Source organism: Xenopus laevis, chromosome 6S, assembly GCF_017654675.1.
Source record: "Xenopus laevis strain J_2021 chromosome 6S, Xenopus_laevis_v10.1, whole genome shotgun sequence".
NCBI classification, from domain to species: domain Eukaryota; kingdom Metazoa; phylum Chordata; class Amphibia; order Anura; family Pipidae; genus Xenopus; species Xenopus laevis.
The window spans coordinates 91,739,920-91,764,151 of NC_054382.1; the positions used below are offsets into that span (position 1 = coordinate 91,739,920).

General features: G+C 39.7%; 1 protein-coding gene across 4 annotated transcripts in view; it reads left to right on the forward strand.

Moving 5' to 3' along the window:
- Window positions 1–15,240, forward strand: part of gnal.S (G protein subunit alpha L S homeolog) — a 165,946-nt gene extending 150,706 nt beyond the window's left edge. For 2 of the 4 annotated variants that reach the window (XM_018268555.2, XM_018268557.2), the window contains exons 6-12: window positions 752–806; window positions 6,644–6,717; window positions 8,016–8,074; window positions 8,779–8,899; window positions 9,369–9,499; window positions 11,046–11,113; window positions 12,153–15,240. In XM_018268555.2, coding sequence (XP_018124044.1) covers window positions 752–806; window positions 6,644–6,717; window positions 8,016–8,074; window positions 8,779–8,899; window positions 9,369–9,499; window positions 11,046–11,113; window positions 12,153–12,299 — 655 coding nt within the window. In that variant the 3' untranslated portion in view covers window positions 12,300–15,240. 4 annotated transcript variants of the gene reach the window in all.
- The last annotated feature ends 8,992 nt before the right edge of the window (window positions 15,241–24,232 follow it).

Here is a 24,232-nt window from a genome sequence, read left to right on the forward strand (position 1 = left end):
TCCCCCTCCTACTGTACTTCTGGCAGGGACTGTTAAGACACTCCCACTCCTCATTTGATACACGGAAAAAGACCAGAGAACATCTATGAAGAGCTCCAATAAAGGGGCCATTTTTGAAGACAATATTCATTTACAGCCAAAAGTAAAACCAGCACTATATAGTATAAATGATTGCCTACAACATTAGGGCTTTTCGTCTTTCTTATATGTCTCCTTTAAGTTCTTATGTATTTGGCTTTTTTTACTGTTCCCCTTGTCACCCAGTACTGAGTAAGTATTGCCTGTCACATGAGATTCATTCCTGGCCTATTTTATTGGGTATTGGTTGATCTTTGTTGCTATGTGCATAGTCATAAAGAAAATTACTTTCTCTATAACCTGTGTACTACCTAGTGGAAACTGAGAAGTGCATGAGCTGTGTGCGGCAACTATACACATGTGCTTTACTGTACTGTCCATGAGATTAGAGGCAGCATTTTTTAATCTTGTGTAGTGCTGAAAAGCTTCAGCCCCTTCTATCTTGCAGTGAAACTGACTCAATACTAACATCTAGTGTTCAGTTAGAACAGTTTCTTTCATGTCTTACTTGTCACTGGTTGGTTGTAATGCAGATCTGACAGCCCCAGCTTCACTGCATAAAACATTGAGGTACCAGAAACCAGATGTTTCAGAATATGTACTATTCCGGACAATAACTAGAGCTGTGTTGCTTTATTTATTTTATTCTTGTTTTTTTTTTTTTTTTTTCTAGCTTTTTAGAGAGAATTGACCATGTTAGACAAAACGACTACACACCAACAGATCAGGTAAGCAGCTTTATTTAATTGTGATATTTATTTGATTAACAAGTGTCCATATTTCATCAGGAGTTCTGCAGCGGCAGAGAAACCCCATTGGTTTTGTCAATTTGTCATAAACAGCCATTCTAATTTTACCTACCCTGATTTTTTGCAAGCTGACAAGTGTGTAAGGGCTTGTATACAAGGTACATAACTGCTGGGGAAGGGACTTATGTCCTTTCCCAAATGCACCAGATCCCACAGGATACCCTTATACCTGTTTATTCATTGTTACACTTTAATATTTTATTAGATCCCAATTCATTCCCGTTCGACTGGAGATATTTGTCCGGATACTTGTATTTTTCCATGTTCCATATAATAGATTTCTGCTATCTACAGCATATGATGATAGTTGGTGAGTCAGGATGCAGATATGGTGTCAGGATTTAGTGATAAAGAATCATAAAGAGATAAAAGCTGTTTCTGCACTTGGCATTAAAGGCAAAGGGGAAAAAAGGTAGCAGTCTCTAGCTTTTTGAACTGAGAACAAAGGCAAGAAGGAAAAGTCATGAAGCAGCAGTAGGAAGATTGTGACTGAACCAACAGATATCAGTTTGTCTAACTGCAGGACTGGGTGTAATGTAACACTGGGACAGGTAAAAGTGTTAAAACTGCAACATGGTGAGGCTGAAATCTGAAACTTGGACTAGACAATGCTGCAACATGGGAAGAGCACAAGGCAAATCTAAAGCTGAGCAGTCTGGCACACAAGGAAACATGACTGGTTGATTTGGTGCTTAAATATGGATGTCATATTAGTGTGAATAATAAGCTACAAGCACCCAGCCTCTGGATACAGGAATAAGTAAGATATAATTGTACTATAATAGGAAACTATTGTCTACGCCTGATAATTTTGTTCTGCTATGGATCCTGTGCTCGGTGTGTCCTGAGAATGAAAGAACCCCTATCTACTTTTGGCCCCCTATTAAGCAAAGCATAGCATACAAATACTTCACTTTACACACTGCGCTGTACTGTATTTCTTCACTGCTGTCTCAATACATTCCTGTATATCCATTCCTCAGTCATCACTTAACGTACACTTCCATCTTCTGCCTAAAGCTGGCCATGCACAGACAGATGCATGAAAACCATCCTTATATCTATCAGCTGGTTTGAAAATCCCATAGGGTGAAGACCACATAGGTGTTTTGATGCGACTTGACAGGCCTACATAGGCGCTTATCATCCAGTTTGGCCTACCATGTAGGTGCCCATTTGGGAGAGGCTTCCAACTGAGCAGCTCTTCATGTGTATGGCCAGCTTTGCTGGTCTTTATCTTTTGAAGTCCATCCCTGAATTCCTCCATAAAGAACAATATATAACTGTTTTCTAAACTAATATCCCAGCCACCGTGGGTGCTTGCACTTGTCACTTTTCCATTTGTGTGTTTAGTTACCCTTCCATCCCATTTTTAAGTTGACCCCTAACAGCATATGCATCTTATGGTCTGATCCCTGTATATGTCAATCAGATGTGCAGCTATATATTCCAGATTTCCTACTTCCTGGCTAGCGGCCTAATCTATTGGATATGCCAACAGGTGACCACTTTAACAAATCCCCATGCTGAGAAAGGTTTCTTTTCTCAGGGTTGCAAAAAGGCCTGGTCACTCCACAAATTAAAGCAGGAGGTCAACCATTTCTTAAGCATAAGGCTGCAGAACAGCTTGAGCTGTTGAACTAGGAAGAAGCTAGAAAACTGTAGGAAAACTGAAGAGTGTGGCACGGTGGGTTGTAATGAGGCGCAAATCCCACTCACATTTTACTAGAGGCTAAAGGGTTGCTATTAGGCCCTGACTTTTAGGAAAATAGCTGTATAATCCCCATCTTCGTAAGAGAGGACTTATAGGCATCTACCTAAGAAAAGCTCCACATCTGAAGAAAAGTTACATTCTGCATAGAAAGCCATTTGGAAAAAATATTGACTTAAAGCAGGCTAATTTTCATGCAGACCTGAAGTGTTCATAGGCTAGAATATATAACAACCTGGGAAACACTTTTGCATCTTCAAAAACTGCTTGGGAGATCAGTTGTGACAATGGAATCCCTGGCCCTGCTGAGTTGAACAATGAATAAATCAAGGGAGGTCACTTGAGAGATGAACCAAGAATGAGCTTCAGTCAAGAACAATATTATAGAATATCCTAATTGGTATGAGTGTTTCAGGATGCTTGCAGATCAGTACCCATTAAACTGGACTCCAGCCTCACTCAACTGCCCAAGGTGCCCATCTTTGGTGTCAGGATACATTGTACAAAACGTATATGCCTCAAATTCAGTCTGTACAGATCCTGAATAATCTCCGTGGGTTTTCTGTCAATCCTTAGTGAAGCAGGAGAAGAATGAGCCTGGGATATAGGTAAAACAGGATTTTCCAGATTGGGAACTTTTGGCAAGACACAACAATATTTCTCAGGAAAAAAAATTCTCTGTCTTTGCAGGCAGGAATGGAGAATAAGGGGATGCATTTCTAAGCTGATCTTCCTTGAACTGAAGTGGAACTACACTACTAAATGTGACTCCTTGTATGACAGACATAGATCAATACAGAAGATAGACAAGTTGCAGTTCCTTACATATTTTACATACCATAATGTACTCCATAATATATTTGACATACATTATGGTTAAAATATATGGGTCAGTATCGGTCAGTATCTTCCACCATCAGACCCGTGATCAGTGGCAGTGCCTGTTGTCATGTGCAGGACTTGGATTTTTACCTTTTGTGCATTTTCCAGTACAGCCAATCACTTTCCAGACCAGAAATTCTTGTTTAAGGTTAGCAAGAGATTATAGGTAGAAAATGTTTTATTTTGGTGGGGCATTGATGACATACAATTGGTAAAACGTAAAAAGTATCCAACACCCAAGGGCAAAAAACAATCACATACAAGGCTTTCTGACACCCTCCTTACTGAGCATCCACTTTACAACCTGGTATTAACTGTGAACTAAAAAGTTTCATGCAACTACAAATACACAGTGCTAGGATTAAACTGAAAAATCTTAGAAGTATTAAACAAATGAAACTGATGTAATCAGTCATAGCTCTGTAAACTTAGCCAGTGGGTAACAAATTTTAAAGACCCTAAAGTTTTCAAGGAGAATGAAAGCTACCAAGGAAGTTTACTTCCAGTAGATTAGCCACAACAGTGCAAGCTAGAACACCATTTTTATTCTGTAGAATGCTTTCCATACCTGAGTAAACCGCTCTAGAGACTGTTTCTGTTTAGGATAGCAGCTGCCATGTTAGCTTGCTTTGACTTAACTTCCTGCCTGAGTCTCTCCCTGCTCGCTCATAGCTCCAAGCTCAGATTACAGCAGTGAGGGGAGGGGGAGAGGAGCAAACTGAGCATGCCCAAGTCCTGGAGGCTTAAGATGAAAACAGGAAGTCTGATAGAAAAGCCCATGTGTACACAATAGAAGGACAGAAATGTTTTTCTTTTGACAGAGGGCTCAGAGCAGCATTACTTTAAGGGTTTACTGGTGTATTTATATAGACCTTTCTGATAAAGCTTACTTATCTTTAACCTTTCCCTCTCCTTTAACAGCAAAAAAAGATGCGTAGTATAATTAAGGTTCTGCTTAATAGTGGCATTGTATTGCAGATACATATGATCGCATATCTGTTCAGAGGAAGATATATATATACTAGACATTAAGCCCGTTAAATTAACGGGCGCTAGAACATATGTAACGACGGTCCGTGGGGCACATGCGCAGTAGCGCAATCCCACGGACACAGGGACTGGACGCAGAGACACTTGAACTTTATTATATAGGATATTTGGGTTACCAGATCTCTTGAAATTTAGGGACATTTATCAGACATGTCCCTGAAGTTTCAAGTGATCTGGTTGATCCTGTTATGTTTTCTGTAAAATCACAACTCTGATCCTAGATGTTTAATGTGAATCTCTGTCATAATGTAAAACAGGATTCCTGGAAGAAAGGGCGGGTATAGGATCTCTAATTACGGGAAGGCCATCTCCCATAGACTCCATTTTAATCAAATAACTTAAAATGTTAAAACATATTTTCTTTTTGAATAAGATAATTAACATTTTTAAACTTGCTTTCCTTTTTATCTGTACTCAAAAAACAGTGTGTTGTACCTGATTCCGACTAAGATATAATTAATCCTTTTTGGTGGGAAACGGTGTGGAGATCCAAATTATGGAAACATCCCATATCTAGAAAACCATAACATTCTGAGCAGTCTGGTTCACTGATCTTATACATGTACATAGTAACATTCAGTACCAGGAAATACACCGCTAAACCAAAGCAAGAAAATAGGTCATTTTACCCAGAACAACACGTTTTGGTCAAGCAGCAAAATCGAGACTTTTAGCATTTTTTATTTGTTTTAATATCAGAACATAAACACTGTACCTCATTACTTCGTAGCCAGACCAGTGCTTTATATAGACAATATAAAGAAAGTCTGAAAAACTTTTGTCTAAATGGCTGATGCTACAAATTACGTTTTATAAATGTTATTGAAATGAATGGCCTATGGGTGGTGGTTCCAGTTCCCAGAAGGAACCTGGGGAACCCAACAGGTGATATTTCACTGAAATTGCATCAGCACGTAACCACTTTAGAAAATTGCCAAGTAATCGTGGGCTTGCAGTTTGCGTTCCAGAGAACTGTTCCGCATCACGTGATTGAACTTGACTCAGAAGGCGGTGAGATGTGCGAGAGTGAGGCGTGGTGCGCATTTCCGGAATTGCATTGGACAGAGTTAGTGTCCAGCAGTTTAGTCGTGGTTTAGACTGTGATCTAGAAGTGGGGGCCGCGCGGTTCTGATGCCCGCAGGTAAGACTGGAATGGAAAGAATGGAGTGGGGATACTTCAGGTGTAGGTGACATTAGTGGGTCAGAGAGGTAGACATTCGGGTACGGGCTATACACCTTTAAACAATAAGGTACTCCTTATCTACGTCGCTAGGAGACGGTCCATGGGGCACATGCGCAGTAGCGCAATCCCACGGACACAGGGACTGGACGCAGAGACAATTGAACTTTATTATATAGGATTATATAGGATATATATATATATATATATATATATATATATATATATATATATATATATATATATAATCTTCCTCTGAACAGATATGCGATTGTTTCCACCTATTTTAGGTGACTTCATGAAGTGGATACTAGTGGCCCTCCGTCTGTTCAAGTACCACTAGGTTAAAAGCAAATATGGAAGGTTATATAGAGGTTTGAATCTCACAAGTTTTATCCTAGGCATTTAACACATCTCAGCTGTAGAGTAGAGCTTGGAGTAGGAAAACTTTTGCTAGTGTCCTGCGGCGGGTCTGGCACCCGCGGGTTACCCGCAAAAACCTGCGGTACCCTGCGGGTTGCTGGTAGAAGTTCTGGGTGCGGGTAAAGACGCGGTTCTGCGGGTTGCGGGTCTGGCCGCGGGTCTTCTCAATAGCGATATTTACTCCTTTTTCTGGTCACGTCTACTTCCGATTATGTCACTTCCGGTTTACAATGACAGCACTTCCTGATTCTTGGTCAGCGGGTTGGGGTTGTGGATAAGGTACTTGCGGGTAGGGTCGGGCAGTGGTTCTAAGCGGGTAAGAATGCGGGTCCGGGTTGCAGATTGCAGGTTGTGGGTACGGGTCCTAAATAATGGACCCTTGCAGGACTCTAACCTGTGCTGTATCTGATTCAAAGCCTCCATTGCACCAGTCATTCTCCCCCCCCCCACAACAGCAACATGTTATGGAGACGTGTGTATGAATACTTATGTTTCTCTTTGCCTTAACAGGACTTATTAAGATGCAGAGTTTTGACATCAGGGATATTTGAAACAAGATTTCAAGTAGATAAAGTAAATTTTCAGTGAGTATGGCAACATATTTCTTTTTATCAATACTGCTTCTCCAAACAAGTTCTCTGCAACCATCTGATGGGTTAACACTTGAAATTATTATGCACATTTAGCAAAAGTCAGGTTTCTCCTTCACTAACCTGATTGCCATTAATAGTGTTTTCTTCATTCCAGTCAAATGGTTTACACGTTCAGGAAAAATTACATGAGTGGGTTTGTGAGATTTCATAACCTTTCATTGGGATCACTATATCACAGTTGGTTTTTAGGCCTTCCAGGTTCAGGCCCTCTGTTGTCATCCAACATGTGGTTAGGGCCCCTTTTAAATAGACAGTAGCCCCCATTTTCTCAATATGAGCGTAATGAATATAACTTATTGTTTTAATTAAATTAGTTACATTCTACTTCCATACCACAATCAAAACTAATCAGCAGTCCACTGAGGAACCTCTATATAATGAGCTGCCCTTTATCATAAAAGCATCAGTCATGTTGTAAAATCTTTTGTCTGCCTTTGCATGGGTTCATCACTGATGAGGAAGTTAAAATCTCCTCTTTAAAGGTTGAATATGTGGTGTATGGCCCCTTTGTATGGTATCCGTCCATTAACCTTGTCATATGATAGGTTGAATACCTACAACAGTCATCCCTTGTATGGCTGCCTTACCAGGCTTCACCTGCTGGGAGTACACAGAGGGCTTCTCAGCAGCTGGTTAGTTTTGATTATGCTTGCACAATCAAGGGAGTAGAATGTGACTTTACATTCACTTTCAGACTCCTGTTTAGTGGATGAAATCTAGAAACCAACATAAAACAACAGTATGTTCCGCACAAGCTCTGCTGAATGCAGAAAATGCAGTATACTGTCACTTTATCTTATAGTTCCATAAAAAATCACGTTAGCAGGGATTCTTTAACAGAAAAAGTAACAAAAACATACAAAATGAGGGATTGCAATATGAATGTCTTGTATAACAACATATTAGGAAATTACCATGTTAACTCTTCCCATACTGATTTAGATTTATGTAATTTATGCTTTTAACATGGATAGAATGGCAGTGCCAGTCTACAGTAGGGCCGTTATAATATGCTTTATAGATCATTTAAAGAATTCAGCTAAAAATGTCTTAATTGACTAATCAGAAAGTGATGGTAGTTAGTCCAGCACTAAACATGTTATAGAATTACTGTTTAAAATGGGCTTTATACAAATGTCTTCCATATGGCAAGACGTGAAACAACTTTACATTTTGTTTATTCCTGTAGTTCAGTAATATTTTTTTTTGCAACCATCTCTCTTAAACAGCATGTTCGATGTAGGTGGACAAAGAGATGAGAGAAGAAAGTGGATTCAGTGTTTTAATGGTAAGTTACTGCCTCCTAATGGCACTGCCCTGTGAAACATACAGTTTTGTGTGTCTAATAAACCTTTGTTGTGTATTTGCAGAAGCACATTATATATAGAGCCTACATGGAAGATCATGCTGCAGCCTTTGTGGGCTTTGCAAGCTATTATTGGCACCACAGTATAGTCATATCTTTTATTATAAAAATGTCAATAGCTGGCAGAGAAATATGTTGCAGGGACTCCTTGCATAATTACAAATCCAGGAGTGATCCTATTAATTAAAAGAGGAATGCTACCTATTTATTGGATTGTGATTTGATACTCCTCTGAGGCTCCTGCTCATTGGCTGACACTTAACCAATCAATGTCAGTATATATCATATTAAACCCATGGAGAGGTTAGATATTTCCGTAACTGTTTGCTTTCAGTTCTTTTATTTAACATATATATATATATATATTTTTTGAAGCATTATTATAATTAGAATCACAATAACATTAGAGTTTATTAAAGGCACTTAATCGATTTCCATTTAAGTGTAAGTTTTATCTTTCCGGCAACATGGTTTATACATATATTGAAAAAAAAAAATTATATTTATATACACACAAACACACTGAATCTCTTAAGATATATTCATAACGATTATTGGGCTTTGTTGCAGTTTAATGTATTTGTTGCATCCTCCTAACCTGACGTGTTGTTCCCTCTCTGTTGTAGATGTCACAGCTATCATTTTTGTAGTTGCTAGTAGCAGTTACAACATGGTTATACGGGAAGACAATAACACAAATAGACTACGAGAAGCACTGGACCTGTTTAAGAGCATCTGGAATAACAGGTATATATATATATATATATATATATATATACACACACACACACACTACTAAATATATATTACTGTATACAATCTATGTGCCATGGGGTGATGAGTTTGTCCACTTCTGTCCATAACAGTTCTATCCTTGAAAATGGCTGCCCACTAGGGGGCCTGCATGTATGATATTACTTGGACTAAAGAGATCGCTTTTTTTGTTGCTTTGAGGAAAGAACTGTAGTTTTTTACCAAAGTGATGTAGCAGCAGATTGTGACTAATGCCTCATACACTTGCTGCTCAGCTCAGAAATGGAGTTTAGATATTTGCATTAAAAATATCACTGTTAAACCACCAAACAATAGACTCCTCGTGTCCCCATGTAATGTAATTTTCACATTGTTATACTGCAGTACCATACACATGCTGGGAAAAAACACTGCCATCTTTGTTTTTCCCCATAAACAATTTTTTTTTGTCTTATTTCAACAGGTGGTTAAGAACTATTTCTGTCATCTTGTTTCTAAACAAGCAAGACATGTTAGCTGAAAAAGTCTTGGCAGGAAAATCCAAAATAGAAGATTATTTCCCAGAATATGTGCGCTACACTATACCGGATGATGGTAAGGAAGAGACCAGCAGCTGAAAACCCCTACATTTGGTTTAATATATCTGCAATGAGTGCATTTGATTTACCAAGAGAGAAAAATAAAACTCTTCCATCCCCAGCAGACCTAATGCCCAGTCCATGGTCTTTGCTATGATGCTCTTTGTCGTGGCTCAGTTAAACCCCATAAGTACAGGGGTAATTGACATTTTAGCCTGAGATTACTTGCTCTGAGTTGGTAGGCAGGGAATGATTATAAAAGAGGCAAAATTGGAAAGCACAGATGATTGGTAAACCCATAGGGGCAAATTCACTAAGCGCTGAACGCTAGTGTTAATTCGCTAGCGTTTGGCATTTTCGTTACTGCGCAAATTCACTAACGAATGCTGGCGTAGTTTTGCTAGTGTTACTTCGCACCCTTACGCCTGGCGAATTTTCGCTAGCGACGTAACTACGCGCGCAGTGTACTGAACGCTACCTTTTACGCTAGACTTCCTTCACCACCTCAGACCAGGCGAAGCGCAATAGAGTAGATAGGGATTGCTTCAAAAAAAGTCAACATTTTTTCTAAGTCCCAAAAAACGCTGGCGTGTTTTCTACATTATGGGTGATAGCCTGAAAAAGATCGAAAAAATTTTTGGGGCTCCCCTCCTTCCCCCCTACATTTCCTGATTCATGGCAACTTACCTAGACAGTGGACACATGTGTAGGGCAAAATAAAATTTTTATTTGATGTTTTGAAGGTTTTCTAGCCATTTGTAGTGCTGATACGTATTCCTCCATTGAAATTTGAATTTGGCGCCGTATGCAAATTAGCCTTCGCTAGCGTAACTTCGCTTCACTTAGCGAATCAACGCTAGCGCAACTTCGCAATCTTACGCTACCCCTGTGCGCAACTTTGTATTTTAGTGAATTTGCTGAGCACTGGCGAAACTACGCCTGGCGAAGTGCGGCGAAGCGCAGCGAAGTTGCGCCTGGCGCAACTACGAATGTTAGGGAATTTGCCCCATAGTATTTGTTTTTTTTAGTAGGCTTAAAGGGCTGTTCACCTTGATATTAATTTGCAGCATCTCTAAACTAGTAGCTAAACTAGTAACTTTGGGCATACTTGGTAGACTGGAGGGTGATACAAAATACTAGTAATACAAAAATGAATACATAAATAATAATAAATAGATAATAAATCTTGAGCTAAAATATTTTTCTTATTAGTTTCTTGGGTCAGTGATCCTGGAAACTTGTTTTGTAAATGTTAGGCTACAGAGAGGCAATTGTCTCATCCAAAGGCACTGTAAAATGAATTATATCCTTAATTCTGCTTTAAGGAATGCCATCCTTTGGGGTTCCCAAGTAGGTTCCATACAACAACATCATTTAGTATTGGGGGGGCTCTATAATAAATGGTGCAAAGTGACAGCTATTAGCCTAAGCTTTAAATAAACATTAGGAAGCTAAAAATATTGGGGGGCAAACATGTTAAAGTTGAATATCTTGTGGAATTTAGTCCCTGTTGGGTTATTCTCCACGACATGTTAATTGCCAAAAATGTTGGTTTTCCCCAGCAGTACCAGATGCAGGAGAGGATCCAAAAGTGACAAGAGCCAAGTTCTTCATTCGTGACGAGTTTTTAGTGAGTATCAGTTACGCCATATTTTAAAATATATCTTTACATTGTGTTTTGGTTGAATGCCACATAACAAGCCTTCACACTGCTGCCTCTTCCATTTTGCCCCCATGTCTATTCCACAACACATTGCAAATATACCATCTACTGTGTTATTAACGTAGAAACAGATAGACTTACCCTAGCAGTGATTCCTGTGGTGCTGCACTTACACGGCTGCCCCAGCTGAAACACATTCCACTTATATTTACCGTCCCTGAGAAATTTTTTACCCATGTGCAAAGTGTTCTTATAAAAATCAGTGCTGACACTGTAATCAGATTTCTTTTATTGTAATCCTGCATGGAGTCTCTTCATATATGTCCTCACTATGGGTGAAGGTTATAGGTGTTCTTAATGCCATAGTTATCATCTTGTTCCCTTTTTAAAGGAAAACAATACCCCGAAATGAATACTTAAGCAACAGAGAGTTTATATCATATTAAGTGGCATATTAAAGACTCTTACCAAACTGGAATATATATTTAAGTAAATATTGCCCTTTTACAGTTTTTCCTTGTGTCCCCATTTTATGATATTCTCTGTGCTGCCTCAGAGATCACCTGACCAGAAATACTGTAACAGGGAGACGTGTGGCAGCAAAAGACAAAACTTTGTTTGTAAATTGGCTCATGTGGCCTAACATGTATGGACTGTGAATCGTAGGATCCCAAGGGGCGGCCCTAATTTTTTTAAATGGCAATTTTCTATTTAGGGTTACCCAGTGGCACAAACTACTAAAAAAAGTATATTATTATGAAAATGGTTTATTTACATGAAGCAGGGTTTTACATAGGAGCTGTTTTATTCAATATATTTTTATTGAGACCTACATTTTTTCGGGGATATAGTTTTCCTTTAAATATGGAGTGCAGTGGCTTTTCTCCAGTCTTGAGGCACCACGCCTGGTAAAGAGGAATTCAGGCATTTTATTGAAATGTGCAGTAATTCTGATGACAGGTGTATATTTGCATGCGTTTGCCTGAGGATGTTCTTTGCTTTACAGAGGATAAGTACAGCAAGTGGTGATGGAAGACATTACTGCTACCCTCATTTTACCTGTGCTGTGGACACTGAGAACATTCGCAGAGTTTTCAATGACTGTCGAGACATCATCCAGAGAATGCACCTCCGCCAATATGAACTCTTGTAATCTCTATCACCGTGGAGCCTGTGGTTTTAAATTCTTTGCTACTTTTACTGTCTCTTTGCTCTGTATTGCTCCACACAGGGTGGAAATCCCTCCAGTGCACATTTTTATTTCCTTTGTTAATTTTATTTTTAGCTGATTTTTTTTATTTTTATTTTTTTTAATTTCCTCCCACACACCCCCCCCCCCTATCGAGAGAGCACATCTTGTGTCCTAAGATTATTCCTTACACATGCCACTTTGTACCATTCCACTAGGCCAGTGCTGCTCAACATGTGGCTGAGAATAGCACTGGGCCTTTTGCAAATCCCTAACTGTTCGCTTAGTAAGCCACTTTTTGTAAACTCACATTTCCTTTTCACATTCTGTACCCCCTCTTAGCTGAAGGCTTTTGCTTATTGCCATCGGACAGACATGCTGCATGCCTATTCCTGCTAGGCCGAGCATGCAGCTCTCTCTTCTTGTTTCAGGGATTGCAGACAGATGTTAAAGGGTGAGCAGAGTTGGTGTAAGCACTCCTTAAAGCCCCCTCCAGGCGGCATTACCTGCTCATGTGACAGACCGCAGTTAAGGATGAGGTTGAGATAACTCTCACGGAACACTAGTTACTACGGAGCACTTTTTATTCTTTTTTTTTTTTTTTTTTTTTTTTGCAACTGTAGAAAATGTTTGAATGATTTCATGTTCCTCTTGAATTTGAAGTTGAAAAAAGACCACTTCTAGTGCAGGGGTGTCAAGCTCTCGGCCTGAAGCTTTGGGCACAAGCTGCTCCCACAATGGTGGAAGATGAAGGAATTTTTAGTTCACTTCCAGTGAACAAGGAGCTGGCTGTTTGCCATCCCTAAAGAGGCTATAATTCAACCATGCAGTGACACGAGAGGCAATATAATATCTTTATTTTCTTCTAAAATATCATAGTTTGCACCTTTACACACAAGTGAAATCAGCTTTGGTATCCGTCATAACAAAAGTGCAGAGGGTTGGAGGTAAAGTTTGCAAACAAGCCATTGAACTACATAGGAAAGTCCTCTGTGTGGTTCACTCCTAGCTGCCAAAGCTGAATGCACAGAAGGAGCCTCTAGCAGCTAAAGTTACATGTTCCTATTAGGAAGGCGGGACTGTATATCGACCTCCTCAGATAAGGAAAAAGAAGGTGGCTCTCTGAATAACAAATTAATACCATCCACTGAGCCCTGGGCTACCTCTGTTATATTGCAACGGTCCCTTGTAACATGTATCCATCTGTCAGATGGCACTATGCTCAGACCTATCCCTGTGTGGTTTTATATCTAGAAATTTTTGTTTTCGTTATAGTATTTTTCTTTCAATGACACTGAAGAGTACTTGATGGAGGGAAAAAATGAATAATGCACTTTGTATCAGGTTCATTACAAAAAAAAACAACATACTGTTGAGGAACTATACACAATGTAGCAGCAACAGAATATTTATTAATGTCACAGGTTTTTTGTTTTTTTTTAGCATTGAGTTGCGGGTCAGCTGGTGCAGTGACCCGAGCTCTAACGCCTAAAGTTGTAAAAGGCCAGGCCTGTGAATCATTGCAGAGCAATCAGGGCCTGGGCCTTTTCCAAGACCATTCGAAGATGCAGAACGTACGTGGAGCAGTACCTATATTAGATAATGAAGGGGAAGAGTAAAGATAAGCAATTTTTTTAAAACTTTTATTTTGATGGTGTTTTGTGGCTAAATGTTTCTGCACACCTCAGGCATTCAAACTGCAGCTGCTTTCAGCCTCTCACAAGAAGGCAGAAAAAGAAAAAAAAATCACCCTCACTGATATTATACGTTTGTCCACTAACGATCTGTTTAGCCTTAGATCATTACTGGGCGTTAGTCCTCTATATTGTTTTTTTTTTTTTTTTTTTTTTAATTTTCTTTCTTTTTTTTTTTCTTTTTTTCCCCTTTTGATTTTATCTGCTGGTTTATTATAATGTACAGATGTAAAATGTAATATTATTTTGTACAACTTTATTGAAAAAAAAACATAATACTTGTAGAAGATCTTTGTGCCTTGATTATGGCTGTACCTGTAAAATGAGCTAAGATGTAAGTATGTTTTTTGATTGCGCTGTACAGCTTGATGTCAAACTTACCTGCAGCTGTGACTGCAGTTAAGACCTATCTGTAGAATTTAGTTTTTTTTTCTGGTTTATATAAAAGAAGGAAATGCTCTTTAGTACAAAAAAGACAAAAACAAACTAAAAAAAAAATATATATATATACATTATGCAAATTAACCACTTACCTTTATAAAGAAGGTCCTAGCAGCAGTGATGTCCAACTAGCGGCTTTCCAGCGGTTGTAATGTTCAACTTGAGCTGAAGGACCACAGGAGGGACCCACTTTGCTGTACGGGGACCACTTGTTGCAACAAACATGCCTTTTTCCCTCTATTTTTATGTGAAGGCGAGGGAAGGAGCAGAGAGTCTCCGCTTTAAACACATTGGAATTCATTTTTATGTCCACATTTGCAACCTAGTGGTGTATTAGTGGGAACAGTCTTTCTTTTTTTTTTTTTAAAACACTTTTTTGGTTTTCTAGAAACCCTCCCCAAAAAAAGGAAACTTCCAGCACCATTAGTTACGGCTTGTCTCCTTTTGTAACAGCAGCTGCTTTTATTGTGCACAGCGAGTAGCACGACTTGGAAAGGACAAGGTGTAGCCTGATCAATTATACAATGACATTTTCATTTCTCTTTTTAATAAAGAGACCCATTAGAAAGCTGGTTTATTTTAAATATTCTAGAATTGATTATGTGTGAATATTTCTCAAACTTGAATAATTTATGCAAATGTTCTCTGAAGAAGTTGTGGTACAATACTATATAAATATATATATATATTATAAATATAAAAAAAAGCAAGAACTGCTGTAGCAATAAGGCATGTCCTTTTTAGTAACTATTACACTGCTTTATATTTTATACTTAGGTGTTTCATGTATGTGAGTCTAGACCTTTTTCTGTGTCAGAAATACCCTGTACATTGTCTCAAATTACAGTTGCAATAACAGCAATTCTGAGAAGTCTGCTAGATTACATCACCTCGGACTCGATTCTCCTCCTTAAATGCTTACTTAGAGGAACTGCCGCTTACTACAGTCCATGAGCACTTCAAGGCCTTGCAGTTCTAGACCGCGACGTAGCTCTGGTCATGTGACCTTTACCTTCCTTTTAAAAGATCTGGTAGAGAGAGAGGTATACTAGGCCTCTGTCCGACATCAGACAGAAGCTTAGCTAAGGACAGGTGAGTCCCTCCAATGAACTATACCCTTTTTCCAGGGTTGTTACTCCAAAAATCGCTATACTTCTGAGAATGGAATGAGAAAGATGGGATTTGTATTTACAGCTAACCACTGCTAATGAGTCCACCAGATATTGGGAAATTGCTGTTAAATACACTTCTGGTTAAAATGGGTCATCGTTTATGTTTATAAATGAGCCACAGATGCTTCCTATTCTGCAGGCTACTCAGCACTACAGTGATAAAGACTGGCAACTAACACATAAAACCCTTTTTTTTCCCAACAAATGAAAAATATTATTTGTTGCCCTGTGTTTATATGATGAGTTTTGTGTGTAAGTGATTCATCCTTTTGTTACTTGGGATACATCCTCCTGGGCACAGACAGCAGCAGTGCAACCTGTAACTTGCCCAATGGAAGCACAGGAGAAATGCTGGATTCTACCATTTTCTCAGAAAGAGGAACTGCCCCCTGTTGGTTTTCTCTAGGGATGCACCAAATCCAGGATTCGGTTCGGAATTCAGCCTTTTTGAGCAGGATTTGGATTTGGATACACAAATTAGAGGCGGGAAGGGAAATCACGTAACTTTTTGTCACAAAACAAGGAAGTAAAAGAAGTTTTTTTTTACACTTTTTCCTTTCTGATCCTAATTTGTATATGCAAATTCAGATTGTTTGGTATTCAGCCGAATCTTTCATGAAGGTTTCTGGGATTCGGCCCATCCCAAATAGTGGATTTGGTGCATCCCTATTTTTCACATATTGAAAGAAGATTTGGAAGCAGCTTTACAATATTCACTTAAGAAACTGTAACAAGAAACAAATTCAAGAGAGTAATTAAAAATATAAACTGTTGCTCTGCAATGATAAAAATGGTCTGTTTGCTTCAGAAACACCATATTAGTTACAGTATATTGTACTATATAAATAAGCCGTAGGGTTGGACTGGCATTCTGTGGATTCTGGCAAATGCCAGAGCTGCTGCTGTAAGATGCCATAGGCCATCACTATTATTGGGCTTGAGAAAGGCTGTTTGGACTTTAAAGTTAAAATAACAGGGTCCCTTTTGAATCCTAGTCGGCTGATAAGCTTCCAGCCATTGAAAAGAGAAAAGGCTCCTGTACATAGCAGAATATAATGGTGTTCTACAGATCTCGTCCATTATGTGCTATTTAACCTGTGCCTATTTCAATTGCTAAGGAGCAGCGTGTTTTTATAAACTATAGTAGTATTTCTGAACCAAAAAGATCTGGCATAGTGTTGCCCTGCACTTGTAAGTTATATTTAAATAACATGTTTGATAAACGTTGCTGCTTTTAATAGTAACTGCATTTACAAATAATGTTATAACCAAAACATTTCATTACATTTTCTTTTGTTATACACTATGGCAGCACTTCCCCTTAGATAGTGTTCATATTCGTGTCCCCATTTTACAGAGGCTATTTTAATTTTTCCATAAAAATCATCACAAAATAGTTATAAAAAAAAAAAAAAAAAATGAATGTGACCTTTTATTATACATTAATTTCTACATGGATACAAATAAAACATTTTGAAAGAAGAGAGCGAGGAAAAGGAGAACATTGAGCGTCAGCTGATCCAACAGGCTACATAGCAAAGGATATCACCTGGTTTAGTGCTAATGGGCTGAACTTCCCACATATAAAGCCACACATTGTTCAGGTACAACATTTCATATATATATATATATACATTTGGTCATATGTCCTGCTGTATTTGAGAAGGAAATGTTTGCCTATGCTTGCGCTATGCTTAGGGGTGGGGACTGGTAAGGACTAACAGATAATGCTCCTCTGTGCCACTTTCAAGTTTACTGTATCTTGGCTTCTCTTTTCTTCCTGGGTGAATCCTGTGCCAGATCCACACACGAGCCAGTACATAGCCGGTGAGCAGCACACTTGCCGTACATTAGATATAGATGATTCTCTGTTTGGAAGAAATACTTTGCATGAGAATAACTGTCTGCTGTGATGCTCCCCTGCAACATACAAGGCAAACTCAGCACTTCTCTCACTGACTTTAAGGTAACGGTTAACTCATTAGAACAAGGCGGCTGGTCCCCTGGAATAAAAATGGGCAAACGCCTATTAAATCTCCTACATACCCCTGAAAGCTCACCTTTAAGGTCAGTGTAAGTGAAAACGAAGGTTGATACAGCAATGGTTTCTTAAATCTGTTACTTTTTTTTTTTTTTTAACCAAGGGGGACCCGGACAAGTGGATTTCTTCCATGAAGCCGTTATAAAGTGGGACCTCAATATAGATGTTTTACTTGGGAAATAGTTTGCTGTATACTCATGCCTCACTACATTATTGAAACCAGAAAACATACCTCCTTTATAACCCATGTGTCACATGCTACAATGCTGTTTGTACACCTGCACATCATGCACACGTGTGTCCCATAACCACAACTAACTGCTCCAACAGATTTTGGCTCTGTGTGCGCTTAAAATTACGAAACTTGAATTTGTTAAATCTATGGCACTGGCAGTGTAAGGGAGTTTTCCTTTACACATTAAAGGACAAGTTAAAACTAATATCAACCCTACTCATGGGACATCTTTAGTAATAAAACATGAACAAGCCAGAGCCTGGTTTTCTGGGATGTGCTGCACAGTAGTCTGCTGCCCATAACTAAACCTCATGCTCCCAGGCCCAGAGAACTCTGTGCTTCCCAACTAAACTGTCTCTTTCATTGCAGACACAGACTGTCTTTTTATTGTATGTCAGTCTTATAAATGTGATGTGTGTTTTTTTTATATACAAAATAGTGGGTGGGCAAATGCTGTCTCCCAGAAAAGAAAAAGCATCCGGGACAAGCACAGTGCAACCTCATGTATTGCTCTCGTTTTATGTTTCTCTACTAGTGATTATAACATTAGCCAGTAGGGAGGAAACCGTGATATCGAAGATTTAACATGGGTGCCAAAATGTACCATTACTCTAAACTAGAACTCACAAAACTCTCACAGCACTTGGTCAGCAGTAATTAATTCAGATGCATACTGTACTGGATTAGAGTATCAATTTGCTTAAAATCCTCATACTTCAAGGCACCTTGTATAGCTCACATGTCCATGGGTGCTTGCAGGGCCGGATTTACATAGCAGGCACCCCTAGGCCCACTGACGTTCATCGCTCCCATCCCATAATTCACGCAATTTTCATCATCCGGAGCAATGGGGATTGGTGCATGGAAAATATAAAAAACTCCTGCACGTAACCAGTGTTTCTGAACCAATGTGGGTGTGGTTGGGCAGCATGCCGCCCCCTAAAATCCAGCCGCCCTAGGCCCGGGTGCTTGTTTTTATTGTTGTGTTCAGAATATTAGCAATGCCACATCACTCATCTGATCAATCACTGTTTTTGGTAGAAATAAAATTTCTACATGGCAAATAATTTATTAGTAGGTGTAGTAGAAAACCAATAGACCTGACAGTTATGACAAACATGCTGCTGATTCTGCGTAACTGAATCATTTATTGAGGCTTGTTCCAAGTAATTAACAACTATGACCTATAATTGGCACTTTAAGGAACTATTTTCATGTTTGTGTTCCTCTCCAACTGTTTTACATATGAATGTGGCTCACAGGTAAAAAAGGTTGGGGGATCCCTGGTGTAGGACAATAAGGGACCTTAATGTGGCATGTGAGCTTACATATTCTGGCTAAAGTGTGGTACTAACTCCTCATTTTTTTGTAATAATTGTTTTTAAATGCAAACCATGCGCTGGCAATTTTTCTCTTTCTCACTGGAACATTTTGGTTGAATTTACTTTTATTCAGTCATAAGAACTAGGGATGTATCGAATTCGGGATTCGGTCGATTCCTTCTGCCTGGCCAATCTGAATCCTAATTTGCATATGCAAATTAGGGGAGGGATATCGCGTAACTTTTTGTCACAAAACAAGGAAGTAAAAAATGTTTTCCCCCTTCCCACCCGTAATTTGCATATGCAAATAAGGATTCGATTTGGTATTAGGCTAAATCTTTCAAGAAGGATTCGGGGGTTTGGCCAAATCCAAAAAAGTGGCCTCTCCCGCTTTTAAACCACACCTATGTTACCACAAGAACTTTTAAGATCATAACCACATTAATGGTGGTAGCACACCAAAAAACCAAATGGTTGGTGCTCACTGCAGGGAAATCCCTCATCACTCATATGTGAAAAATTGAAGTCATGTTAAAAACATACCCTTAAATCCATACACCTGATCCTCCCCTGTGGATAATACAACAACCCCCCCCCCAACACACATGATTAAACACCTTAGGGGCCCTTAACAACAATTTCCAAATGCTAACAAACCCCTAACAGGCTTACACCCCACAGGAAGCATAGGGCAAGCAGAGAATGGCACACCCAAGCAGCACTGGGCAAGCAGAGAATGGCACACACGGAGGGAAGACAGAACATTCTAATATGTTCTACATACAGTGACACAGTGCTGGTGCCCCATTAGCATTTTGAATGAGGTGTGAACAATGTGGGTAGTTTCAGTCTGGGTCTCCGTTGTGAACAGTACAGGCCTTTAGGATATAAACAATAGAGGTGTCACAAGTGTGAACAATACAGGGGGATCACAGGTGTGAACAATACAGGGGATTACAGTCTGAATTTGAGGTTTAAACAATGCAAGGGCCAGTTAATCTCTGTAGTGATACCTTTTAAATTTTACATATGGTAAACTAACACAGCATGTGGGGGGGGGCCACAGAAGGGGGGGGCGCATGCGGCCTGTAGGCCGCCAGTTGGACAGCCCTGATATCAATGATTAACTTCAGGTAAAGGCTCTGTGTAGGCAAGTCAGGTTCATCCACTCATTATCTCGGCAAACTCATTCAGCACAGAATTATCAATATGTTGTATGCTGTAGCATTAAGATGATCATGCACATGAAGATCACCACACAAGTGGCTCTTTCACATATCAAGCTGATCTGTCATTTGGCCCTCGATTGGATTGCTATGATTGGATCGCTATGCCGGCCATTGTAACCATACCTGCATCAACCACATATGTGGTCATAGATCTGAAAGGAATAATCAAACCTGCCCGATTGATATCTGCCTGATTTTCGGTCAGGTAGCCCTGTTAGCTGCCATTGTGCACCGGCCAATAAGCTTCTGTCTCGGTCCGGAAGGACAACAACAGTTTTTATTTATTTTATTTTAATATTTACTATTACTGGAACCAGGGGCCCTAGTTCAAACCATGAAATACAGCTCCAGAACTTTAGTCCTCCTCCACTAAACTATATTTGACATTACATACATTCAAGTAGTTACTGGTTTCCTGGCATCTGGCAAATATAAACTTGTACAAAAATATAGGTAAATGGAGGGCACTCTTTGGTGCAGTTACCCTGTGCAGTTGGTGCACATCACAAATTGTATTCTCTACAATTCGTGATGTGCATGTGCTAAATCTAAACGTTTGTAAGTACCCATCTAATAGCCACATGTGGTGAATCGTAAAGGTTAACTGCACCAAATAGTTTATTATTTTTTTGGGACTACAACTCTCAGTAAATACTACACTATAAAAAATCTTTTTCCTTTTTTTTTTCATCATATTTTTTTCCCCTGAGTTTTGAATTAGCGCTGACCTTTTAAGAAAATTTTGGACTGCTGTTTTTTTACTCGAGGAGAAACGAGGACTGTTGGGTCGGACAACAAAGTGTAGACTCGGAGACTTTGGTCATTTAACTTTTCATAAGTTTAATACTTTTACATTTATACTCAAGCTGGACTGTATTCAAATTTTGTCGTACAAAAAAAAAAAAGTCTATGGAGGCCATGAGTAGACGGGGAAATAATAATGACCGGGGCTCTAGTCAGCCGCTGGGTTTTTTTAAAAAAAAAAAAAAAAAGATTTATTTATTAATCCAACACAAAGCCATACATGTCGGCATATCGGTACAGGGAACAAGAGAATGTAGTTGACAACGCATTGGAAGATTTTTCAATTAAACCCCTGGAGAAACAGAAAGGATGCGAGAGAACACCCTTAAGGGGAGTAGAGGTAGAAAGATCAAGGACGAAAGGGTAGCATGAAAAGAAGAGAAAGAAAGAGGAGAGGTAAGAAGAGGTGAGGGGGAGAGACAGTAAGCGACATAGCAGTGAAAGGTGAATTCATCGCATATTGGTATGGCACACATAATCACCTATAGGCAGTTACAATAGTACTTAGAGTCTAAGAGATACATACTCTAAAGGATCCGAGGCATGTAATACAGTCCCTGAGATTTATACAACCTAGATATAAAAGGCATGCATGCAAGTAATCAAACATCCGGTGAAAGCCAATCTATGTGTGGGGTAGGTGAAGCTCTAGGTCTATTCGAAAAGGAGTCGTTGTGTAAAATCCACAACGACCAGGTGTTATTGAACTTAGCCGGGCAACCCCTGGCTGCATAAATTTATTCCAGAATAGGCAAGGTTTGTTCCACCAGACCGATCCAGAAATGCAATGTAGGCGGCTGCTCCTCTTTCCACTTAATAGCAATGGCCTTTTTAGCCAGGAAAAGTAAAAAAATAAGGAGAGTCCTTTCCGATCGTGATAGTACCGTATCTGCAAGATAGTTAAGAAGGAGAACCGTTGGATGGTGCTCTATTGGCAAGGCCATTAGCTGTGTGAGGTACGTAACTATATCAGTCCAGAACTGGTGGATCAGTGGGCAAGACCATATCATATGAAAAAAGTCAGCTTGAGAACTTTTGCATCTGTTGCACTGATCAGGTATTGCTGGGTTAATTTTATGAAGTAAGTAGGGCGTATAATACGCTCTATGGAGGTATTTAAATTGAATAAGTCTGTCACGAGACCTGGTAAGAGGGGTGAGAGTATCCTGCAAGATTGTATTCCACTGTTCAGAGGTAAGGTCAGGAATGTTAACAATCCATTTCTCATATAGACCCTGAGTAGAGGAGGGCTTGGCTTGACGAATATGACCATACAGAGTCGACAGAGGTTTATTGAGTTGCTGCTTTCGAAGTAGGTCCTCAATTGGGGAAGTTTTAATCTGTAGAGGTTTGGAGCGAAATTGTTGTGTAAGGGCATGCCGCAATTGCAAAAAACGAAACAACATTCTGTTGGGGAGATTAAATTTATCCTTCAGTTGATCAAATGTAAGCAAAGCATTGTCCGCATAAATATCATTGACATATTTGACATTAAATTGTGCCCAAATGACGGGGTCAGGTATTGTGAGCAGTTGGTCAAGATTCGTATTAAACCATAACGGAGTAAACGGGGAAAGAACTGCATCTGCTGCAGGATACCCAAGATGTGCTTGTTTCCAGGCCCTAACAACATTTCTCATCATAGATGTGCAGTGAATCATAGGAAGCTTATCCCTGTAAATCAAGTTCCTAAGCCCTTCCAGAGAACCAACTATTTGGGCCTCTAGAAGAGTAACCGGGTCTTCAGGCAGAGGTTCAAGCCACCTTTTAAGGGTAATAATTGGGAGGCCAAAAAGTACCCCAGCATGTCCGGGGCTGCAAGTCCACCTTCAGTGAGGGGGGAGTCAGTGCTGTATATTTGACCCGCACCGGCCCAGGGGACCAATAAAGCTTGATGAGCAAGGAGCGTAATTGTTTAAAAAAGGCAGGGGGTAGCCAAATAGGTGTTTGTCGAAACAAATAAAGGAACTTAGGGAGGAACTTCATCTTAAAAAGATTAATCCTACCTATTATGGAAAGTGGGAGCCTAAGCCATCTATCTTCTGCTTTTTGAAGGGAAATCATAAGAGGGTCTATATTCAGTTCTTTGAATCTCTCAATTTGTGGATGTATGTAAATACCCAGATATTTCAGTATAGTAACCTGTTGTAATGGGAGGTCAGGGTCAAGCACAACCATTGCCGCCGGGTCCAGAAGGAGAAGGGTGGATTTAGACCAGTTGATCTTAAGGCCCGAGTAGACGGTATGGGAATTTATTAAATGAAGGGCTGCTCTAAGGGATGGGCCGGGGTCATGTAGATAGAGGAGAGTGTCATCAGCAAAAAGGGAGATCTTCTCCCGGAGCTGTCCAAACTCAAGTCCCCGAACCTCTGAGCAGGACCGGATCAAGCACGCCAGGGGCTCCATAGCCAGTGCAAAGAGGCCAGGGAAAAGAGGACAACCCTGACGGGTTCCTCTAGCTAGGAATATGGGAGAGGAGATATCAAGATTCGACAGGACTCTAGCCGTGGGGTTACTATATATTGCTCGGAGCCAAATTAAAAAATTATCCCTAAAGCCAAATTTTTTGAGGGTTTCCCAAAGATAGGCCCATTCAACAGAATCAAAAGCCTTCTCGTTGTCGAGAGAGACTATGACCCTAGAGCCCATATTTTCATGGGGGATAGTTAAATTAGTATAAAGGCGTCTGATGTTGACTTCTGCTGCTTTATGGGGTATGAACCCAACCTGATCTGGAGCTACTATGGTGATAACATGATTAAGTCGTCTAGCCAGAACTTTAGTTAGAATTTTATAATCAGAATTGATAAGTGAAATAGGCCTATAAGAGGCACTTAAAAGAGGTGACTTTCCCGGTTTCAAAACAAGTACTATGATGGCTTCCTTAAAAGAGGCTGGGAGTTGGGCCGTAGTGAGGGTGTGGTTGAAGACAGCAGTAAGATGCGGGGCTAGCAGAGAA